Consider the following 25,188-nt stretch of genomic DNA (forward strand, 5'->3'; position numbering starts at 1 on the left):
AAAGCTCAGGTCTTTGTGGAAAGTGTATTCAAATAGATCAGTGCTTGTGAAAGGTGAAGAGAGCTTAGCCTAAGGGTTCTGTTGTAGAACCGGATTGCAGGCGGCCTTACATACCCTCTCAGAGGTAGTATGTTGAATTATATCTACTAGTGTTAACATGATTATGCAACAGCACCTTGTACATACGATGTTTGGCAGTTGTGACTAGTTTCTTTTGAGCTGTTTGAATTTTTAATTGGTGGCCGATTATTGCTGTGATTTCCCAGTGCTACCTAAGGGAATCAGCGTGACTCATACACCTGGTAGAATTTTGTGGCCCTACAGTTACCCTCATCCTTTTTCTGTAGAAACTGTTCATCATTGTCTTCTGGCTTTTTGACCTCCAGGTGGACATTCGCAGCATCAGGGAATCGGATTTTTAAGGCTTCATTTTTCTGATGGTGATACTTGCTTCTTTTGTCCCATGTATTGTGGTGGGATTGGGCCTCATCACAGAAACCCTAACCTGTGCTTTATGAGGGTAGATCAGGGGCCGCTCTCCACCTCAGAGGCCTTCTAGGAAACATCCTGCCTGGTGATTGAAATTGGAAAAGCATTATGGTCACAGTCTCCAGCCAGCCCGCTGTCTTAGGGGGATGTAAACCTATACCCTCCACAATAGTTTTTTTATGCAGTGTTCTTTTTCTTTATTTGGAAAGTAATTCACATCTATTGTAGAACATTTTAAGTATAGACAGAAGTAATGAACGGAAGTATCTTGTAATTTCACCATTCAAGGAACCATAAGACAGGTATGCTTTGAATCGACATTGGTAATATTTCACGTCCAGTTATGTTCATTGTCATGTCACCTCCATGATACTCATTCCATTCCTTTTATATTTATTTCTTGAATGAGAGCCCCATTTAAAAACAGCTTTCATACGCCTAAAGACAGTTACCAAGAGTAAGCCTATATTAACTCAGTTAAGTCTGCCTTGGTTCAGAGAAGAATGACTGTATGGGGATTTTAACTGTGATGCTTTGCAAAAAAGTTCTCCTTTGAGAAGGTGTGACTGTCTTCACTCCTACATGTTGTGCTGTGCAGGTGTGTGTATTGTTATTGAGCTTATTTTACACATTTATAATGTGTATGTGACAGACAGGGTAGGCTGGGGCTGGTGTGGACAAAGCACATCGTAATACAAAGGCTTTCGATATTAATCATCTGTTGCTTCTACCCTAGATGGTAAGGCATTGAGGACCAAAGCAACATCCTTATCCTTCATTTTCCCTTAGCATTGAGAGTCTAATATAAACAGTAAATGCTCAATAAAACAAGCTCTGGGGCTTCGACAAGAGATTTGTTGGATGTTTGATGCTGGCAGAGAGCCCCAGAGGCCAGTGCTTCTCACCTTGTCCAGGTGTCTTTGTTGTGGTGAAGTGGCTGCGCCAATTGTTAGTCCTAATGCATCTGGTTGTGGTTGGGATTTTGGAGTCAACTTGGTGGACTTCATTAAAACCAGCTTCATGAGAATGGGTTTCTTGGATAGTATCACTTTGCAGCTGAATTTAAAACCTGTTCAAAAAAGAAAAAAAAAAGGTGTAATAAGTGACTCAGATGATAAAGCAAATAAACCAAATATCTTATTATATAGACTGTCAAATTCAATAAAACATGAATGCTGAAGAGTAGATTAATGTGCATGCTAACCGTGCAGGTTTAAGGTGACCCTAAACTAAGTCCTTGGCAAATACTGTATTTGCAGAGGTAAAGAGCTGTGACTTTAATCAGGTACATTTATTTAATGGGAGAAAATTCTTTAAAATGAGTGTTTCAAAAATATAGTATAGACCAAAATTTCCTATTAATTTAAAAAAAGTTCTCACTTTTCTGGTTAGTGATAGAGGATAAAGATTTGAAAACGTTGCTTACCAAGTGGATTGGCCACTGTGTTCTGAAGATGCTCAGATGCTGCTGTTCTCAGTACAGTAAATGAAGCCTTAATCCTAGTGGTGAAGTGATCACCAGGAGAATGATACCCATGGAGGGCCAAAGCCGAAAACGCTGTCAAGATGACAGGATGGGAACATTTGGCAAGGAACTTGTCAGCGCGTATGGCTGTGGGCGGTAGCTTTTTCACGTGATAACCAGACAGATTGTGTCAGTGAGTCAGACTGAGAGCAACTTGTAGAAAGTGGCTGCCCTGAATCCCGGTGAGGAGATGTGGGATCTGGTCTGATCTCATCTCATCTCTTCCCTCTATTTGCTATGAGGAGCTGACTTCTTTGGGCTTCGTTTTTCTCATCTGTATCAGGAAAGGTTGGTGTAAATGAAATCACAGATCTCTTTGGCTGTCATTGCTATGATTTTTGTTCTTATTGGTTGTGGTGGTGGTTTTGTATTTATTGTAATGCAATGATTTTAAACGTAAGTTCAATTGTTGCCTTTAATACCCACTCTATTTTAGTATGAACAAAAATTGGAGAAAAATAGTTTTAGATTAAATACCATGCACTTTAGTAAAAAGCTTAGCTCTATTGTTTTTAACAGACTGTCACTAATAAAGAAAATACATTGTTTTTTATTAACATCTTATATATTGTATATTTTCTAATTTTTTTAAATATTGATAAATATGCATGTGCTAGTTCTCTGCAAGTAATGACAAAGACACTTGGCTTTTTTACTTTTTTTTTTAATCCTCACCTGAAGATATTTTTCCATTGATCTTGAGAGAGATTGGAAGGGAGGGGGATAGACATAGAGAGAGACATCAATTGGTTGCCTCCCGCATACACCCTGACCAGGGCCAGGGATTAAGGTACGTGCCTTTGACTAGAATCAAACCCAGGACCTTTCAGTCTATGGGCCGATGCTCTATCCACTGAGCCAAACTGGCTAGGATAATATTTTGGCTTTTTAGAGTCTTATTACAATATAGCTGAAGAACCAGATTAATAAATAAAAGTAAGGAACTTGCTATTGTACTTTACATCTCTTAGGAAACACCATAAGGTGTAAATTTGATCTACTTTCTGGAGTCATTAAGCTTTATTTTGAAGTGATGCAGAAATATGTGACTGTAGACTGGCCTGTTCCACCTTCCTTAAAGAGTTGTTTGCTTTGGTCAGTATATCTTCTGCAGTCATTGCTGCACAGGAATAAAATTTAGCAAAGGAAAATTGATTCCCTCGACATCACCTTTTCTTTCTCTCTAAACTTACCCTGAAACTAGTAGTAATTGCTTTTAATTAATAATGACAGTTACCCCTCTAATCAACTATTATACACCTAACAAGTGATTTCAATGAAGAAACACAAAACTGAGGTTAAAATAGGAATGGTAGAGGAAGGGAAAGAATTTCAGATGTAGACTAAGAAGATCACATATATTGGGTCAGACTGGTGTGTGGTTATTTTTTTGAAGGTGCATCAATCTCTGTGCACACTCCATTAAGTGAGTTAGCAGTCATGCTTCAGCCAGGGTTATGGCACAGTGACACATTTTAAAGCCATATTTTAGATGTTGAAGTTGGGCTTACACACATCAAAATCTGAATTTGTTTTCTTAACGTCGTGTTTGCATTCAAAAATGAGTTAGGCCAATTTCCATTGCTGAAATTCTACTTCCCAGTGTGAATAATGTGGGAAATCCTTGAGTAAAGCATTCTTATAACTGGCATGACAGACAAACAGATTTTAAATATTCAGGTATATTGAGGCAAGGGACTTATTGAAATAAAAAATGTATTTGATTAGTGGGCTCATGTGAAAGAATCATCTTTCTTCCATTGGATGGTTTTTTTAATAGAAAATAAAATTTAAACTAGCTGAATAGTTTCAGGCAAAACTGTCAATTCGGTTTTCAACTCCTAGCCTGCACGTAGGGGACTTTTGAAAACAATATTAATCATAACTTCCTTAAAGTTTTAATTAGCTCAATTCAAGAAGGGCGGGCTGTGGCTTATTTTGTGGAACACTTCTGTCATTGACTCTGTCTTTAGCAAACTAGTAGTTGACAACTTTTGCAGTTGGCTACATTTCAGGCTCGGAGTTGCAGGGGAGACTGTCCTCGGAGGCAGTCATTTACAGCCTTGTCATGTTTTCCACTTGCACCTGTTACTTTACATTTCACTTCTTTACTACTTGCAGGCTCATACATCCCCAGAGAGAACTACCATGGCTTAGCAATGCAGGGTCTCTAGAATGGATCCTAACATTGAAACATCTTAATCCTGCGAAATATGAGCATATTCTCCTCCAAGTTTCAGCTGCCATACCAGGCTGTAGGTGAGGGATCAGGCTGTATGCTATTAAGGTCTAGTATCACAGGCTGATATCAAAGTTGCTAATATATGACCTTGCCTAGGCTTAAACTCTGAATACTGGACTCCCGAGAGCACTCATGGGAAGGTGCAGTTAAAATAGTGTCAAAGATTGGAAGTCTATATGTGAGCTAAGTTTCACCTGTTCACTTGTTGGCAAATGCAATCTGCATGCATGTTGCCTCAGATCACCTCTGCACATCTTGCTTGGCCTACTGATCAGGAGCTAGGGATTGTTGTTGAATCCCATGTACAATCTGATTTGTTATATGGTTGAGTGAAATCGAGCTTCATTGCCATGGGTATCTGGCCTGACAAATGATGACCAGTGCACACAATTATGTGGTCCTCCCAATGTACGGAAATAGCTTTGTGGTGATGGGTTTATGGTTGATGGTTTTGACCTGTAATCCTCAATTCAGTGCAGGTAAAGGTAGAGAGCAACATCCTTTTTTTTTTTTTTAAGTGCATGTGCCTATGCTAAGAGTGTAATCTATGGTGTTACAGAAGTTTCCCTTTTTATTTGTAGATATAATACTTTGCCAAGCAGAAGAACCTTGAAAAATTCAAGATTAGTGAGTAAGAAGGATGACGTGCATGTCTGCATCATGTGTTTACGTGCCATCATGAATTATCAGGTATGTTTGTGTTTCTGATCCTTGAAAAAAAATCTGAATTTGTCAGACTCCAATCTTGTCCTTTTTGGTTTCCTTGTATTATTTCTGTTTGAAGTAAATATCAGGATTATATGAGATTCTATTGAAAAAGAAAGGTCTGGTTTTTTTCTAATGCTCAAGATTTAATTTATTGCCTTGATATTTTAATTAGCATTTATCATGTATTTAAAGGGAAGATGTTTGCCTCCTACAGTGATAAACTTGTCTAGATTACTTGACCAACGTTTGGGACCATTTAAGACAGGGCAGTAATGGGACAGCTTTAGAACATTAGGAGTGAGTAGACTCACACACTGGGTTGGTCATTGGTTCTCAAAGGGCTCTGTGGTAAACAGGCAAAAAGTTACAATTACTTGTCTGCTGGACCCGGAGGGTCCTAGTATCTATAAGAAGCACCCGGAGGATTTTTGTTACAAGTTGGGTCCCTTCTTCAGGTGATTTGATGTAGGTTATCTCCACTCTGAGAAACACTGGGAGAAAGAGTGCCTTGTGGGGGTTGGATTAATCGTAACAGGGAAGTGGAAGTTAGAGCCTGGAATATCTAGGGTAAACGGACATGGTCAAAGGTATAATTAGATCAGCTAACCAGGGTGAGAATTAGAAAAACAAAATTCATATGTAAAAATAGGATTTGATTTCCATTTATAAGGATGCTACAGGTGGGCTCAAGAAGAAATGGGAAATAAATATCACAGCAGCGGTTCTCAACCTGTGGGTCGCGACCCTTTAGGGGTCGAACAACCCTTTCACAGGGGTCGCCTAAGACCATCGGAAAACACATATATAATTACATATTTTTTTTGTGATTAATCACTGTGCTTTAATTATGTTCAATTTGTAACAATGAAATTGGGGGTCACCACAACATGAGGAACTGTATTAAAGGGTCGCGGCATTAGGAAGGTTGAGAACCACTGACATAGAGGGTCAGTAATTGAGTTCAAACCCAGCCCAACATAATGGTGCTGAATGGAATTTAAAAAGGGAAACATGCATTTATTTTTTTAGTCAATTAATATATTTTTTAGCATTGTCAGACCCTGTTCTAAGCACAGGAATACAGCATTAGATAAACAAGTGTCCTAGGGATCTTACTTTCTAGTGAGAGAGATAGATGATAAAGTGTTAAACAATATAGTGTTCCAGATACAGTTGCTGATGAAATGAAAACTAATATTTACAAGTACTTCTAGTGTTTTCAAACCTATTAATTAATGTAAGACTCATAACAGTCCTGTGAAATCTCAGGACTATTACTTTCCCCATTTTATTAATGAGGAAACTGAGAGTACGACAGAGAAGTAATTTGCTCAACATTATATGGCTAATTAATGCTGGAGTCAAATTCGAACCCATGAAGACTGGCTCCAGAGATCTATTACTAAGTGCTATAACAAAAATAATCAGGAATTAGGAATAGGAAGTGATGGAAATATCTGTTCAGTTTTAAATAGGCCAGCCAGGAAAGTGTCACCAGGATAACATTTAGTAACAACTTACACGAGGGAGCAGGCTAAGGGATATGATAGAAAGTGGATTCCAGGCAGAGAGAAGAGCAAGGGCAAAGGCTCTGAGACAGGAATAAGTCTGATGTGATCAAGGTACAGAAAGGAGGGCAGATTAGATGGGTCAGAGTGAGTAAGAGGGAAAGGTAGACGATGAAATCTGAAGCTAACAGGGCTTCCTGGTTGTGTGGGGCTTTGTAAGCCAGTCGGAAGACATTAGCTTCACTATGAATGAAAAGCTATTAAAGGGTTCTGAGGAAAAGTGTGAATTAATCTGACACTTGAATTTAACATGATCACTCTGGTTTTTATGTTTAGAATTAACCTTGAGGGGCAGAGACAAAAGCAGGTAGACCATTTAGGAGGCTATTTCATTAATTTAAGTAAGTGTTGATGGTGGTATGGACCGGAATCATAGGTGTAGAGATGATGAGAGGTGGCTAGATTCTGGTTTGATTTTGTTAGTAAAGGCAATAGTATTGCATATGTGGTAAGGAGGGAAGGGTGGCTCCAAGGTGTTTGTCTTGGGCACCTGTTAGATGGAGGTGCTATCTACTAAGATGGGGAAGACTGCAAGATGAGCAGATTTGAGACTCATGATTCGGAGTTCTTTTTGGAGGATGTTAACTTTGAGGTGTTCTTGGACATCCAAATAGAGACCTTTAGTAGGTGGTTAGATATGCCGTCTGAAGTTCAAAGCAGAGGTCCGGCTGGAGGGACAAATTTGGGAGTTAATAGATGGTATATGGATGAGGTAAACAGATACACAGAGAAGCAAAGAGGTCCCGGATAATCATGGAGCATTCTGTTTAAATATCAGAGAGTTGAGGAAAAACTAGCTAGAGAGACTGAGAAGTAGCCAGGGAGGTAGATCCAAGTGCAGGAAATGTTTCAAGGTAGAGTGCTCAGCTGTGTCCAGTGCTGTGCTGTCATGTAAGATGAGGAGTGAGAGTGTGGGCCATTGGTGATGTTGGTACGAACAGTTTCATTGGAGTGGTGGTGATGAACTGCCTGATGGGAGGAGTTTCAGGAGAGAACAGAGATGAATGCGAGTCTGAGTGCTGGAGTTTTGCTGTAAAGGATAGCAGAGACATGAGGCAGTAGCTGGACAGTGTAGGGTCAAGAGCAGTGATTCCCAAAGTGGGCGCTACCGCCCCCTGGTGGGCGCTGCAGCGATCCAGGGGGGCGGTGATGGCCCCAGGTGCATTTGTTTTAACTTTTTTTGTATTACCTTTCTATTCTGAGTTCAATAAATAGTTTCATAATTTCAAACTTCAATGTTTCTAATTTACACCTTTCTTTACTATATTTTACAAAAAAGGTAGAAACATTAATACATATATCTTTCTGTTTAATTGCTATTAAAATTTTTAAAAAATTAATTTCCAGGGGGCGCTGAGTAATATTTTTTCTGGAAAGGGGGCGATAGGCCAAATAAGTTTGGGAACCACTGGTCAAGAGAGATTTGGTTGTTGTTACTTAGGGTAAGATCATTTGCATCATGTTTTTATGTTAATGGCAATGAATTAGAAAGGGAAAAATAATGGTGGGGGTGGGGGAATTGTTGGAGTATATTCCGCTGAGCAGGAATAAAGGACTCAAGTGAGACTTGACCTTAGATTGGAGCATGGGAGAATTCATCTTGAGGAAGCAGTGAGGAGGTAATCCGAAGATCTATGTGGGGAGGATTCATGTGATGGTGGAAGCTTTCGGAAGCTTTTTCTGCTAATACTTTCTCAGTGTCACTGTAAATAAAGTCATGAGCTAAGAGGAAAAGGAATAATTCCTCAACTCAGCAGAATCAAGAATGATTCTTGAGGCTGTTATTGAACTTGCTTCATTTTGTAGAAGGTTTCGGCACACAAGTTTTCCTAGGCTTTTTGTCCTGTTTGCCATGGCACAGAGAAGGGAGTAGATGCAGTGGTTATTAATCCTGGCTGAGCGGTGGCGTCCTTCTGAGAGCTTCAAAAAAATTCAGATGCCAGGGTCCCGTCCTTGAGATTCATTGTTTTGTTTGTTTTGTTTACTCTCTTAGGTGATTTTAATGAGCAGCCTGGATTGAGAATCAATGGGCTGGAGCTTTTTCACCCTTTTAATAAAGAGGATCATATAGTTTATTCATAAAATATGGAAATAGGGCCCCTTGATAGTAACATCATTCCTGAACCTTTTCCTGGAAATATGTTCAGACACTGATTACTGGAGTCATGAATGCATTTAAAGATGGCAGAAATCACATTAGGTAGAAACGTTAGGGGGTTGTTTTTATCAACATTGACAGCTTCTGGGTTGACTCCTAATACCTTATTTTTTTCCACCTTAATTTCAGTATGGCTTCAACATGGTCATGTCTCATCCACATGCTGTCAACGAGATTGCACTAAGCTTGAACAACAAGAATCCAAGGTAAGCTTGATTTGCAATGTACAAGTTTAAATCTAAGTAGGGAAAGCAGAGAGATAGTCAACACTTAACAAAGTTAGAGTTTGGAAACTTGCAAGTGTGACTCTTTGAAATAAGATTACCAGTAGACTCCTTGCTATGTAGACCAGCTGAGTGAGATTCTTACATGTGGCAGAGTCGAGCAACTGGTGACAATTCCAGCCTTTCTCTCTTCTCTTTAAGCTTTCATTTCTTTTGGGACCTAGTTCTCAGCATCCTTGCAAATTTAGCAAAATTTGGTGGAAAGCATGAGGTTGCCAGGTTGCCAGTCCTCATACAGACTTACCAGGTATTGCCAAAAGCTAACTAGAACCATGATCCCTTGTCCACACTTCACTTGCAATATTTAGATCTGTAGCTTTTATTACCAAAAGTGAAACACAAACAAAACAATAATTGTGCATGCAGATTTGTTTTGTTAATCCTCACCTGAGGATATTTTTTCCATTGATTTTTAAAGAGCGGGGGGGAGGGAGAGAGAGAGAGACAGAAACATAGATGTGAGAGACACATCAATTGGTTGCCTCCTACACCCACCCCAACTGGGGCCAGAAATCTAACTTGCAGCCCAGGCACGTGCCCTTGATTGGAAATTGAACCCATGACCCTGCCCTGTGGGAGCTGATACTCTTATTCACTGAACCATACCAGCCAGGGCCAGATTTCACTTTATATTCACTTTCCTATAAAGGCCGGTGCCCCATATTATTCACATCACAGATTACTTCTGGAAGCCTGCCTTCATCAGTTTATTTTAGTTATTCTAATATGTTTTACATTCTGGTGAGGCACTCTGCATTTGAAATGTGTTATTCCCCTTTATCAGACACCTCTGTGTAAAATACCTATCTGAAAACTGTTAATTCAAGTAAAGAAATCTGGTTATAAATTAGATCCTTTCTGATCTGGAATGCAGTGCAAAGCAAGAAGTCCTATTTAGATGTTAATATTATGGCTTCAAACTTCCCCGGGTTTAAGCTTTTGCAACTTCATGGTTGCTTCCTTAGTTCACAAGAATCCCAAGTAGTCATGCTTCTGTGTCCCGTCTTCCCCCACGGGAAGTCACTATTCATCTTCCTTAAGATAACTGATGCTGTGGGTTATCAGAATGGTCTTTGTTTAGAGCTCAGTAATAGATTTTATTCCAGAAAATGGTGAAACACTGAAGTCATCTTAAGATGAAGAAACAGTGCTGTCCTTGACATTGTATTAAGAAGCTTGGAATGTATCTCTAGGTTCTCCTAAAAATATTTCAGATGGAGTTTTATTTTCTTTCCTTGAGTCACAGAAAATATTCTCGTATTAGTAGAGCTGAAATCCAGATCCTTTCACACCTCCTGCAGAGGAAGAAGAAAGGATGGAAACTTGCATTGTCGTAGGGGATGTTTCTGGCGCCATGTGCAAATTAGCAGATGTGAAATGTAGGGCATTAATTTCAATCGATTTTGAACTTTCTTGGCAAATGTTATGTCTCTGATTCTAAAACCAGAGACAGTATTTAACAGTGGGTTGTTTTCTTGAATATTCCCAAGTTTCCTCTTGTCTTTAGCTCACTAATAACCTTTTCAGCCACATTGTACTGAGTCATCTGATGATGGGACTAAAAGATGAATCTTTCCAGAATTAATTTTCATTAGTGAGTAATTTGTAACTTAGAGAGTGGGAAACATGCCTTCCAAATTTGCTACCCTAGATAAATCACATATTCTAGAGATAGGTAAAGGTTTAAATATGTACGTTAGTGTAAGTATACCTTAGTTAGTAAAAGTTTACAAAGCATACAGACAAATATTTTATTATATTGATCTTGGATGCAAGGAACAGCTGATTCATCTTGTCACATTCACTGACTCATGGTTTTTTCTTTTTCTTCTTGTTTTGACAGAACAAAAGCCCTTGTGTTAGAACTGTTGGCAGCCGTTTGTCTTGTCAGAGGCGGGCATGAAATCATTTTATCAGCATTTGACAACTTTAAGGAGGTAGGATACTTTTCAGTTTTAAAAAGAATCCTCACGCAAACATCTTATGTTTGGACATCTTTGAATAGAATGATTTAATTTTTTTATTCATTCTAGGGTGTAAGAGGTATAATAGTTACTTTTCTAACATGTCAGTGAGCGGGTAGCAATGAACTTAGTCTACATAGCTTAAGTGGAATGGTGTCTCATTTCCAAGAAAAGTTAAAAACTATTTGCAGTACTCATTTTCCTTTGGAGAACATGGCATAGGCAGTTTGAAAACAGGTTTTGTTAAATGTATGTGGTTTTCATTATGGTTGATACTTGAGCATCCACCATGTAAATTTCATGAACTCATTCATCATAGTTCTTTTCCTCAAATCATATGTATTGTCATTACTTTGCTGGATGCTATGAAAAACTTATCACATATATATAGACACTGATGTTAGCAGCTTGTAATCTTAAACAGGTGATGCTTTCCCAGGAAAACAATAAACCAATGGATATGCATGGTTGACCATGGGAATTAAATGACGGCAAAAGAAGAAACAATTACGTGTGAATAATAGGACACCAAGGGTTCCGGGCCAAAGTACCAAGACCTCAAAACTGGAATAATAGCCAGTTTCCCTTAGTGGTGGTGTGCAGCATTACAGAGCCAAGGAGAGTGCCTGTTGGATCCCCTGGAATGTGCCCCACATCTGAGGCTGCTTTGAGGGGAGACATTACAAAAGTAATTGAAGGCACTTGGAGCCCCAGGTTACCATGGGACCGTGTGCCTTTTCTGTCAATCCCATTTGATTCCAGATGCTTCTGGATTAATACCCAGAAGCTAGATTACAATCCAGATCTCAGGGGACTTCCATACTCTCTCCCATCTTTCCTGGGAGCCTCCGGAGTAGAGGAACCCGGCTAGGATTTATTGAGGACCTACGATGGGCCAGGGTCTGTGCCTGGTACACACAGGAAATCACTGGATTCTGTGCGAACATCTGTGAGACAAATACTAATATCTCCCTGTTATAAAAGAATAAGCTAAGATTCCAATGCATTGTTGGCCCGGGGTCACATAGCCAGGTGAGGGACAGAGCCAGGATCAGGGTTTGGTGCGCCTTATTTTGAACTTCCTTTTGGGTGATATTTGGGCCCAGTTCTGTGTGGATCTCCTGAGGGAAACGCTGAGTTAGACAGGACCTTGGGGCCATTCCCCCCACCCTGCCTCCTTTGAATATATGAAAAGAGCAAGTCTTTTTCATGTCAAAAGCACGTACTATACAGTTATCAGTGAGCCTTGTTATAAAATGAGCTATATAACGAGCATCTGATTATACTGCAGGCCACATGATGTCCTAAAATTATGAAGGTATAGAATCAGTATTAATTAAGTTCAGTAATTTATGAGGGGAATGTTAATTTTGCTTTTTCTTAGGTTAGCTAGAATGCCTTTCTTATGCATAGTAGGCACACAAATACTTGTAGAATTGAGTTTTAGCTGTCAGGTGTCAGAATCATTTATGACTTAGGCATTTAGAGTGTAGTGTATACTTAGATGGGAAAAAAAAGTAATCCTCTAAATCTAATAACTGGCTAGTCTCGATGAGAACTAATTAATTTTGACTTCGAAATTTTAGAGCTTTAACTAAAATCTGCCTCTTTTCTGTAATTACTTATAAGTGAGTAATGGTGGGTGTTTCAAGTTCTGATTCTCCTTGGGCTGGCATTTGCATCTACAAGAAGCTGTGCCATGTGGGAGAAGGGACAAGGACAGAGCTGGCTCTGTGTGTGCTATTGGCCTGCATTAACCTCAAGCCATGGTGCGCATGTGGCCAGACCAAGCAAAGGGATTATTCTCATCGCCATGAATGAGGACAGGGCAGGAGTCTGTCCCTGAAAACTTCCTTCCTATGGATAGGTCACAAGAGCATCATCCTATTTACCTTTTCAGTGTTAGGGTAAAAACAGTGTTTTTGTATTGATCTTTTTTTTTTTAATGTAATACCACTCACAGCCCAGTCTTTTAAATCTCTGCCTGTTTTTGTTTTCTTTTATTCCCATCTTTATGTGAGTGGATCTTTTTTCCCCTCAAACATCATAGTGAAGTGTGTATTCTGTAATCTTTTTAGCCAAAATGTCATTGGAATCTTCTGGGTTTAGGGTGGTTTGGGAGCCAGCTGTTCCTGATTAGGAAAAGTTGTCCTATGATCTCAGACGCTTGTGTAAGTAGGGTTTTGGTCAGTGAGTAATACCTATTGAGCTGCCCCTGGCAGAGAGAGCACCATGCCAGGTACCAGGAGACCAGGGAGTGGGCCACAGGAGTCTTTGCCCTCAAGAAGATGATCTAGTAAGTTGGGATTCCATTCATTGCCTTCAGAGGGGTGATCCCTGTTTTTACAGTGGGGAATGGGGTATCAGGCATCAGTATTCATTTTTGCATAAAGTAGTATGCATTAGAGTAACCAGACCCTTTGCACAGAGCACAGCCTAGCACAGTGCTGAAACATGGCACCAGATGCTAAAGGAAAATTTAAAGACCACCCATTGGATGTATATAGCTGGGTCTCCCTCTCCCCCCGCCCCCCAACTATTTCTTGAGAAAACAAATTCATTCTGTCCTATTTGGCTACCACTCCTTAGTTCAAATGTAAATTGAAGAAGGTATCTTTTACCTCTTGATAGGTTTTTATGTAGGATTACACCATTTCCTCATATTTCAATTAATCAGAATACCAGCAAGTTTTTTTGTGGGTTTTTTTTTCCCCCAAAGAATGTTGCTCATGTTTTATGAGATCTGAAGTACATGTTTTAGGAAAGTAGGAAGCACTTCCAATCGAATGATATCTGATGGTGGTAAGACTATGAACCCAAGGCCTGCATTTTGGTGGGTGGGGGGGGTTGGGGCCTATGCCTGATGTTACTGAGTAAGCACCTCAATGCATATGATGATAAATGAGTTGTAATTACATAGATTCAGATGGCAGACTTGTACTAATCATGGTTTGTTACATACCTGACCATGTGAGTGTAGCAAGTAGATGAAAACTAAACTGTTGTCAGCTGTTATTTCTCTTTGAATTCTATTCTCTTTCATTGTTTTTCAAATGGAATTAAAGCATCTGGTTTTGGTGTTGAAGCATCTCCTTATGAAAATGTATGGCCCTGAATTGAGGACCAGGGTGAGAACAAGGAGTCATGTTTGTTCTTATTGGCTAGTTTATCCACATGGCAAACATATCGCCATCTTCCCTAAAAGGATACGTTCTTCGTTGCATGGCGATATATATTTTTGAGCGTTTGGCCTGGCAGGTAGGGAAAAAAGACGTTTGGAAGGCACGGTCATTCTTTTGGTGTTTGCATTAGTTCAGGGTCTTGTCTGCAAGAAGGAGAAACTGACTGTACCGTGCAGAGGAAAGGGTTGGTTGGAGGATGTGGAGAAACAGGCCTGGAAAATGGGCAGGTGCTCCTCTGATGTGGCTGGACTCCCGTGCTGTGCCTCGATGTCCAGCCACCGTGAAACTATTTGGGATCCTGGTCATGCTTTCTCTTCTCTCTCAAATGGTATGGACCATGGCTAGCAATCTGCTGGGTCATGAAACGGCACTTACTGGTTAAGGACATCAACTGGAGAGTTATAAGCACCATATTTAGTCCAATTTCCTTAGGAACCTTGACCTTGATCTCCTCAAATTTCTTGGTCTTCCTACTTTTTTCTATTATATCCTTTGATATATCTGAGAAATTGTCTCTGGAAAAAAAAATACTCCTATTTGAAACCAGAGGGGAAAAGTCCCAAGGCCCCATAGACTCTGCAACAGAATAGCCTCCTATGACAGTAATAATGCCCTCTGAGGGCTCTGAGCTACCAGCTCCCCCAGGCTGCTGGGACGTGCACCTGGAATTCATCAGGATTCCAGATCGATTATAACTGTGTTCTCATCTGCTTCCAACATGACAGCATCTGGCTCTCACGAGTCAGTTGAGGCTGGAGTTTGGTTATTAAAACCCCAACTCCTTCCCCCTCTGACCTTCCAGGATCGATGGATGGAGCCCTGGGAAGTGAGTCACTCAAGGCCACCAGCGCTCTTGTGCATGGCCCTCTTGGCAGCATCCATTATTATTTTCGCCTCTTGCTAGAAGGCTTCCTCAGAAAGCTGATGTGGTTTAGCTACTGGGCATCTGAAAGCACTTGTGCTTCACATTATTAAGTTGATTTAAGAAAGCCTGTCAGGTTTTATTTACAGTGGACCAAATTGGGCAGGAAGGAGAGCAGACATTTTGGTGCCCTTCCAGCATCCCTCTGAGTTTAATCCCAGCTAATCTAACCTCTTGAATATTTGTGGGTGTAGCCTTATAAATCCAGCACAAGACCAGCCGGGTAATTCCTTCAGTGGTAAAATTTTCACCATGAAGGGAAGGGTCCTTTCCCCCCCGCAATCTCAAACTAGGGAGCTACCGTCCTAGAGCATGTGTATATTTCACTGTATCAGGCCAGAATTAGATTAAATTAATTCACTGAGGCTCTTCACTAGCCAGTCCGTCTTCCTAGGATCAGGAAGCAAAGTCACAGTAATGATTTTTTGGACTGTTTATTAACTATTGTTGTTATTGCTTGTGCATAATAAATCACCCCAAACTTAGTTTTATTAGGCTCCTAGATTCTGTGGGTCAGGAAGTCAGGCGGGGCATGGCAGGGATCATTGTCCCTGCTCCGTCGCCTCTAGGGCCTCATCCTGGAAGATCTGATTGTCTGGAGGCAGGAATTCATTTGAAAGTGGCTTCACTCATCTGTCTAGTTTCTGGGCTGTGATGACTCAAAGGCTGAACTCAGTGGTGGATGGAGCCTACCAGCCACAATGTCTCCACGTAGAACTCCACGTGACTGCAGCTTCTCATAGATCACAGCTGGCTTCCCGGAAGGAGTGAACAGGGAAGCGCATCCCGAAAGCAGACATTTAAAGGGACAGAAGTTGAAATATCTTCTGCATCAGTCTCAGGAGACATCTGTGTCACTTCTGCTGCAATCTATTGCTTACAAGTGAATCACTAAGGTGAACCCAGATGCAAAGGGGAAGGTAATGACCTCACTTCTTGATGGTGGAGTGTGAGGGCCACAGTGCAGAAGAACGTGGGTGGGAGAGACTGCTGTGATTATTTTTTGGAAAATACGATTCACCTCAATAACTTTTAAGAACATTTTATTTATTGATTTCAAAGAAGAAGCGGGAGAGGGGGAGGAAAGAGAGAGAAACATCTGTTTCTTGTTCCACTTACTTATGCATTCATTGGTTGATTCTTGTATGTTCCTTGACCGGGGATCGAACCTGCAACATTGGCGTATCAGGACGACGCTCCAACCCAGTGGTTCTCAACCTTCTGGCCCTTTAAATATAGTTCCTCAGGTTGTGACCCAACCATAAAATTATTTTCGTTGCTACTTCATAACTGTAATGTTGCTACTGTTATGAATCGTAATGTAAATATCTGATATGCAGCATGGTCTTAGGCGACCCCTGTGAAAGGGTCGTTCGACCGCCAAAGGGGTCACGACCCACAGGTTGAGAACCACTGCTAACCAAATGAGCTTCCCAGCCAGGGCACCTCAATAACTTTTTGAGAAACACTAATGTATCACTAGTTGGTCCTCTTCTATTGTCTCTCTCTTCTTCACTCAACCCAATACTTGGCTTTATACTAGTAAACTTTTTCATCAGTGGTAGAAAGGCTACTCCTTCCTTCAAGCCAGTGACCTACGGGCTGACTATTTTAACAGCTTTTCCAGAGGAGAAAGGAGCTGTTTACATAGGATTTCCGAGCCCCTGGTAATGAACTAGTTATTTCTTTGGCATCTGTGTCTTTATCGTCTAGTAAGGAAGTGGAGGCTGCTGATCATTAAGGGATGAGTCATGCTCACTTACTGGAAACATTTTTATGAGCATTGCATGCCCCTGTGTGTCTGAAACACTGATAAACACTGGAAAGAAGAAAATGAGTAAGACATAGGCCCTACCTTTAAGAAAGAGCATCCCAGTCTAGTTAAGGAAATGTAAATATTTTACCTGTTATAGTACTAGGCTCTATAAAGATAAATGCCAGTGCTTTGCAAGGAGGAGGAACAGCTAACTAAGAGGAAGTAGAGGAAGGAGGGCATATGGGATAGGAGCTCTCAAAGGACACTTTCTATTGGAATGTGTGCCTGAGCCAAGTTTAGGATGGAGAAGGTATATTAGTTCTTAATCATTGCTGTAATAAGTTGCCACAAACTTAGTGGCTTCAAACAACACTTTCTTTTTTCATGTCTGCAAAGTAATGTTATTACTTTACACATCTGTTGGTCAGACGTATAAAATTAGTAAACAGGGTGGCATTCTTCTAGGGAATCCATCTCCTTGCCTTTCAGTTTCTAGAAGGTGCTAGCATTCTTTGGCTTGTGGCCCCTTCTCTGACCCTGATTCTCTGGGCACCTTCCCTTAATAACCATTGAGATTACATTGGGCCCACCTAGATAATCCAAGATAACCTCCCTATCTCAGGAGTCTTAATCATATCTGAGAAGTCCCTTTTATATGTAAGGTAAAGATGTCATTTTATACAAAGAAGGTGGCAACTTAATAAAGTTTCAAGGACTTTAGTTTACCTTGAATCTTCAGTCTTAAAAAGGTGAGACAGGGCCCTGGCTGGTCTTGCTCAGTGGTTAGAGCATTGGCCCATGCACCACAGGGTTGCAAGTTCAATTTCCATTTAAGGGCACGGACCTGGGTTGCAAATTAGATCCCTGGCCCCGGTTGGGGTGCATTGGGGTACATGTGGGAGGCAACCAATCGATGTATCTCTCTCACATTGATGTTTCTCTCTCCTCCTCCCTCCCTCCCTCCTTTCCACTCTCTCTGAAAAGCAATGGAAAAAAAATATTCTCGGGTGAAGATTAACATAAATTAATAAATCCTATATAATAAAAGGGTAATATGCAAATTGACCCTAACAGCAGAATGACTGGGAATGACTGGTCTCTATGACACACACTGACCACCAGGGGGCAGATGCTCAATGCAGGAGCTCTCCTCAGTCACAAGCCAGGCTGATGGCTACCAGCACAGCGGTGGTGGCGGGAGCTTCTCCTGCCTCCTCAGCAGCGCTAAGGATGTCCAACTGCAGCTTAGGCCTGCTCCCCGCTGGCAAGTGGACATCCCCCGAGGGCTCCCGGGCTGCCAGAGAGATGTCTGACTGCCTGCTTAGGCCTGTTTCCCCGGGGAGTGGGCCTAAGCCAGCAGGTGGACATCCCCTGAGGAGTCCCAGACTATGTGCGTGAGGGCACAGGCCGGGCTGAGGGACCCCCCCCCCAAGTGCACAAATTTTTGTGCACCGGGCCTCTAGTAGATAAATAAATAAAAGGTGAGATAGAAATTTAGGGGCAGATCAGGGGAAAACCTCATTGCATATTCCAAAGTCTTCATGTTGCCATATAGCCTACAGTTAGCAAGGGGCAGCAGTAGAACATGTGTTTCCCAGTCTTCTCCAAGCATTAGCTGTTTAGGTCAACTCTCTTGTTGGTAAAGAAATAGTTGTTATATTTTTCTCCAAAAGTCAGTTGGCACTGAGCTCAGCATGAGGTCACTCTGATAGAACAGGGTGTGGTCAGGGTCTGAGATTGGTTTCAGAAGTTTTGCCATTCATACTTCTCATTCCGTGGGCCTCTGCTTTCATTGACAGTCATCTGCTCCCTCGGCTGCTGTGTTCATTCACTTCTAACATCCTCAGGACTTTCCTTTGATGGGCCATGGCGGGGGGGGGGGGGGGGGGGCTTCAAAATACAAGAAAAAGAAAGAGAAAGTGCAAGAGGACAGTGGTAGACGGGACAGATGAGATTGTTGTGGTCACTGGCGAATGTTTGTAGAGATGCTCTGCTTTTCATCCTGACTTTAATCAGACCCTCCATTCTCTCTACAAGCCTGCGTGAATTTTTACAGCAGTGAGCCTCGTTTTCTATTTATTCATAGCAGCCACTTAAAAAAATAACATGCAGGGTGTTGCTTGCTTGTTATTTTTACTCGTGTAAAAATGCCATTTCTAAATCCTGTGCCCTTTGCCAACTGTAAGGCAGTTGGCATGTGTGCCCTTACTTCATATTTTGGGAAGATAATGAAAGACCTCAAGGAAAAGCAGTGGGTGCTGTGTGTCACTGTGGTACCTCATGGAATCTAAACCGGCTGGCGGAGGTCCCCAGGCATGGAGCCTCCATGTGGGCACTGTTGCCCTGACGGTAAGATGTTGCTGTGGTTGTCAGGTGCATAGGGTGCTGGGAAGCGCTCGCTGTGAGTTGATGAGGGGACTGGAGTCGGAACTCTTAGCTGCAGCAGTATCGTCACCAACTCCAAAAACGGTTACAGTAACGGGAGGTTTTCAGTGGCCGTTCTGGAAACCATGTCTGCAGAGTAATGTTAAAGGTCTATTTTAGGGTCACCTTGGTTTCTTTTTCCTGTATGAACTGCCTCCCTATTCTGTTTCTCCCTCACTCCACCCTGACTTGAATAGTAAGGATCTTTTTAAAAAAGTATATTGGGACTTAGCACATTGTGGACGGATCACGAGAATTCTCGCTGCATATTACACAGTGTTTTACAAAGTATCATACTTTAAAAAGATACTAGCTTGTAAGAACGTGTAATAAATAACTTCAAAATGCAATGGGTATTTAACTTTAAAGCGTGCCTTTAACATTTATGTAAAACGTTTTTTGTACTCATTCAGTAGAAACGTATCTGGTCACTGGGTAAAGCTAGCAATAAAACTACTGGTCCGCAATGTGTTAAGTATACTTAAGTATTCCTTTTTTTTAATTTAAAGTCTCACCCAAGGACACAATTTTATTGATTTTAGAGAGAGAGGAAGGGGGAGAGAGCAAATTTAAAGTCTCACCCAAGGACATGATTTTAATGATTTTAGAGAGAGAGGAAGGGGGAGAGAGAGAAACATCAATAGGCTGCCTCCGGTACACACCCTGAACGGGGGATTGAACCTGTGACCTGTGCACAGGATGACACTCCCACCAACCAAGTCACACCAGTCAGGGCTACTTTAGTTTTCTGTATTTATTCAATTTCAAAGTAAAAATAGAAATCATTGTTTTAAAACGTTAAATAATTCTGGGTTATAGGTTATGTTAGTGGTCATCAAGTCCAGTGCTAGGCACTGGCTAAGCCCCAGGCCCAGGGCTGTAGTAACCATCCCATTAGATAAGCTTCTAGGTTCAAATACAGCTGTTAAAATAGGAGAATGACTATTTAGATATGTTAACTAGGAAAAGAATAAGATAAATCATATATATGTCATATATATGTACATATACATATATAACATGTGTGTCTATATTGTAACAGCATAAAGATGTACTTCTGCATAGTAACAGGCCCTCCCTAAATTAGCGAAAGGGTTTGGAGTGGTGGGGTTGCTTCTGTTTTGTGTGTGTGTTTACTTCTGTTGCTTGTAATGTTTGAGGAGTAACATCATGCCTCACACGGGTAAATGTCCCTATTGTGTGGGGTGAGATTTTTCCTTCTAGCCGAGTTTCATATGACTAGCTTTCTCTTGTCTTCTCTAAAGAAGCTCAGTTGTCTTTGTGTAACATGTCTCCAAAAATAAAGGCCCTGGTCATCACCACCGTTTCTTCAGAGTTAAACAAAACCAACATTCTTTGGAACTTCTAGGGAGGGATTGGGCAAATGTATTTCTTACCATGGAAAAAGCACTGTTCTAAGATCAGGACAATTTGACAGAAAATAAAAGGTCTGACAAAACTTTTGCCTCACAAAAGTTTATATTGCCCCGAGAAAGATAGGGCTGGCTTTAATAGATATTTAATTAAGGATCAAATGTCTGATATGTTAACAACAAGAAGACAGTAATTCAAAACTATAAGAATTATGCTTACATTTTATTTTTATTCTCTATTATAATTTAAACTAAAGTTTTAGGTGTTATTGCCAGTGACTATGCTTGTTGAGCTTGATTTCCTATGTGAGTCAAGTTCAGATTTCATTTGAATTTTAAATACCTGTAAAACATAAGCACATTTTTATTTATTCAGGCTTCATAGCCAATACATAAGGGTTTTGGTTGGTTGGTTTATTTTAAACTAGAAAATAGTCATCTTCAGAAAGAAAACATGAGCAAAGCTCATGAATCTATTTTATTTTATTTTAGGTTGTAAGAATTAGCCAGTAACTTTATTATGTCATGTGTACAAAATAGGCTTATACATTTATAGACACAGTAAGGCCACTGTTATTGTTTGCTGAGTGTCAACAGGGTAGTGTATGTTACTTTAATTCTGAGATCTACCCTCAGAATAAGGAAAGAGATTCAGAGTAAATAGGCCTACTGACACATTAGTAAGTGGCAACCTTGTGATTTTTACACAGATCCATTTAACTCCAAGGCTCATAGTCAACCTTATATAACATGTTATCTATCACATACCAAACACTTTTTACACCTGTTCATACACACCCTCAGTTTTCTACCAAAAAGCAGACCAATTGGAATAGTTATGGATTGGGTGGATTATTGGGTGTTTGAAGTTATTAGTAAAAGTCAGAACAAAACTGCACTGTTTGTTAAGGCCCAGAGAGAATTATAAAGGAAGGAAGAGACTTAACTTGGTTGGCAGAGGGAATTCTGGGAACAGAAGAAGAGACTGGCATGAACTAAGTCAGAATAAATGTGCTGGTCGACAAGAAAAAACATCTGCCTGGGGCCCTTGTTATGAAGCAAAGCTCAGCATGATTAAGCTGCTGAGAAAGTAATAGTGAGAGATTTGAAACTTGTGATCAAACAAAATCTCAACTGGAAGACTGATAAAAGTAGGAGGGAAAAGAAAAAGGAAAAGAGAGCAACTAACAATAATAAAGTACCTAACAGTCTATAAAGTGCTTTTATATTTATTCCATTTGATTCTATGGAAATCTAAGAAGGATATTTTATGTAATTATAAGTTTCTGCTTTGCATAAAATACTTTATTATTTATTTACGTATATTTTTTATTCTTTTTTATTTTTTTGCATAAAATACTTGAAGGAAATGCAGGAGTTTAGAAAATAGCTATTTCAGGTGGTAAGTGACTGGGGCCTGGACCAAGTTTGTGGCCATAACAATGGATACGAAAATTAAAGAAAAGTCAGTGAGAGACAGGATGAATATGGGGACGGACGTAAAAGGAGAATAAGAATCTAGTCAAATCCTATACATTTAATTACAAAGAAAGTAGCACAACCATGATGAACAAATATGATCTGGGAAATTTTTTTCAGTTGAAGAAAATAAGCTTTTTTTAAAAATTAAATTTATATTTTTCAGTGGTGATAGAGTGCCCAACATCAGATTCTTAGTTCTGAAGACCATGAAGAGAGAACAGGCTTACACAGAGGTGATTAGGGAACGTGTGTGTGTGTGTGTGTGTGTGTGTGATCCAAGTAGAAAAGGGGATTGTCACTAAGGAGGGGAACTCACAGGGGCACCCATCTGGAAGAGTAAGGAGCCAGGCTAGTATGGGTGAGGAGGATGCTCAGAAGAGACCAGCACACAACACAAAGAATAGTCCAGAGGATGAGAGGGTACCAGCAGGGTCTGGTATCTTATGGTGCAAGTTCCTGCATTAGGTGACAAGCTAGTCAGATAGTCTCTCTATCCCTTTCAAGTCTACAGTTTTATGTTTCTGCATAAAATTCTGTCTACACATGCCTTGGTGAATGCTATGTATTATGCATATATGTTCAAATAGTTCCATCTGAAAGGGTTTTAGTGTTTCTTTGACTGCAGGTATAAAAACCTAGATATTGAAATGATAGGTACAAAAATTTACAAACAAGGACAAAAAGGAATGGGTCCAAGGCCAGCTGGTAGAATAGTAACAAGTTTAAAATAAAAATAGGTCGCTGTGATTTTTAGTCTCCGTGGTGACTTCCTTTCCCGGTTCCCTTTATAACCACCCGGAAATGGCTGTCTCAGTCTCTGAACCCACGTCTCATTTTTAAAAACCTGCACTGTGTCAAAGGAGCCTGCTGCTTCCACAGCCAGAAAGTGAGCTGGCCGTGCTGGGCACACGGTCGGTACCTGCCACCAGGAAGGCCTGTGCGTGCAAGTGTCTCGGGCTGTGCAGTGTTTGAAAGGCTGAGCTATGGAGTCATTATTCAGGTCATTCAGTTCCCAGCTCCTCCATCACATCATGCTCCTTCTGTTCTGTCTGTTCTGCTCACTGTCGTTCAGTGCCATTCTTTATTGCTTTCACCGCAGTGGTGCGTGTGGCCCCGGCCCAGCTCTTCCATTCTCTGTGTCAATCTACCAAGGCTATATAGTCATACTTAGATTTCATTCACAACAATTGACTGAAATACACGGTAGAGGAAAATGGCTCCGCAGTTCCCAATTATGGTCTCACCATCACTGTCAGTCACCCCTCCTCCTACAGCTGAGCCCCGACGGGACTTTCCCCCTCAGCTCCGCGTCACTGGAGACTGGAAATGGCCAATCTTGGTAACATGAGCTATGGCTCTGTTTTGTGGCAGCAGTTTGGTTTGGGCCGTGGAAAATGAGGGCCCCTTTCCCACCAGTAAATGAACCAGCCACACATGTGGTATCCCACATTTACTGGTCCACCGCTAAGGACAACACTGAATTTTCCATGTTGAAGCATTTTCCAGGAATAGGGGTAGTAAGCCTAGGAGATAGTGTAGTCTATGTGGTAGGCAAGGACACGTTTAGTCCTTTGGAAAAAGATGATGATCTTTGTGTTGTTTGCGTATTTGTTCTCAGTTGCTTGATAGTATGAAGTGTCAGGCGTTCCAGGATATGTCTGTTGACCTGGGTGAATTCACTGAGTCTGAATCTCCCTGAACTCTGGGGCACACATATCCTGTGGACCACGTGGGAAAGAACTGTGTCTGCCATGCACTCACGTTTCTGCTTGGAATCTAATGTTCACTTGGCTTTAGGAAAAGATTGTCTAGCCTTGTAATGAGCTTCCCTGGGACAGAGGTGGGCACATCCCTGGCCTTATTAGACACGAGAGGGGAAGGGGAGGGTCTTTTTTTCTACCTTAATTGATGGGGTGCTCCTTTCTACATAGGGAAACCTGATCTGTCTCTGAATGGTGTGACTTAATCTCCGTGGAGAGATAGCAGATGTAGTTGGTCTTTATATGATGTGGTTGACTTCCCAACATCTTGTGAGAAATTTTACTACTTCAAGTTTTGCTTCTTCAACTTTTGGATTCTAAGACTTTATCATCTTTGTAGAATAAAGAGGTGATTCTGTAATCTAGTAGTTCTCAAACCTTTGGCCCCAGGATCCCTTTTTACACTCTTAAAAATTACCGCCCTAGCTGGTTTGGCTCAGTGGATGGAGCATCAGCCTGAGGACTGAAGGGTCCCAGGTTCGATTCTGGTCAAGGGCACATGCCCAGGTTGCGGGCTTGATCCCTAGTGGGGAGCATGCAGGAGGCAGCCAATCAATGATTCTCTCATCATTGATACTTCTATCTCTCTCTCCTCCCTTTCTCTCTGAAATAAATAAAAACATATTTTTAAAATTTACCAAAGACCCCCCTCCCCCAAAAGTTTTTTGTTATGTAGGTTATGTATTGGTATTTACCATATTAGAAATTAAATAAAATTTTGATAAACCTACTTATTTCATTAAATATAACATAATAAATGTCAATGTTAACTGTTTCTATAGAAATTACCTATTTTCTAAAACCAACAGTAAAATAGTCAGGGAGAAGAGTGGCTTAGTCATCTTCAGCTGCCATAACGAATTACCACACACTGGATGGCTTGCATAATAGAAACTTGTCTTCTCTCAGTTATGGAGGCTGATGGTTGGGTTCTCTTCCTGGCTTTCCGATGGCCGCCTCTCACTGTGTGCTCAGAGGGCCTTTCCTCTGCATGTGTGTGTAGACAGAGATCCCTCTTTTTCTTCTCAAAAGACCACCAATCCCTTGGTTAAGAACCCAAACCTATGGCCTCACTTAGCTTTAGTTACCTCCTATTTCCAAATACAGTTGAATTGAGGGTTAGGGCTTTAACATGAATTTTGTGGAGACACAATTCAATCCATAACAGTAGCACATGCTATATTTTCGTACGTCTTTTAAAGTCTACATTAATAGAAGACAGCTGCATGCTCATATCTGCTTCTGCATTCAGTCCCTTGTGTTGCTTTGGTTGAAATAGTTGAAAGTCCAGCTCCACATAAGTATGCAGATGGAAAGGAAGTATTTTAACAGCATTTTTAGGTAATAGAGG

General features: G+C 40.8%; 1 protein-coding gene across 1 annotated transcript in view; it reads left to right on the forward strand.

Annotated features, from left to right (window-relative positions):
- FMNL2 (formin-like 2) overlaps positions 1–25,188 on the forward strand; it is a 264,681-nt gene that overhangs the window by 190,578 nt on the left and 48,915 nt on the right. The window contains exons 7-9 of the mRNA XM_014534048.1: positions 4,838–4,946; positions 8,820–8,896; positions 10,818–10,911. Of these exons, the coding sequence (XP_014389534.1) occupies positions 4,838–4,946; positions 8,820–8,896; positions 10,818–10,911 (280 nt within the window). The remainder of the gene's footprint in view (positions 1–4,837; positions 4,947–8,819; positions 8,897–10,817; positions 10,912–25,188) is intronic.

The sequence above is a fragment of the Myotis brandtii genome, unplaced genomic scaffold, assembly GCF_000412655.1.
Source record: "Myotis brandtii unplaced genomic scaffold, ASM41265v1 scaffold125, whole genome shotgun sequence".
NCBI lineage: Eukaryota > Metazoa > Chordata > Mammalia > Chiroptera > Vespertilionidae > Myotis > Myotis brandtii.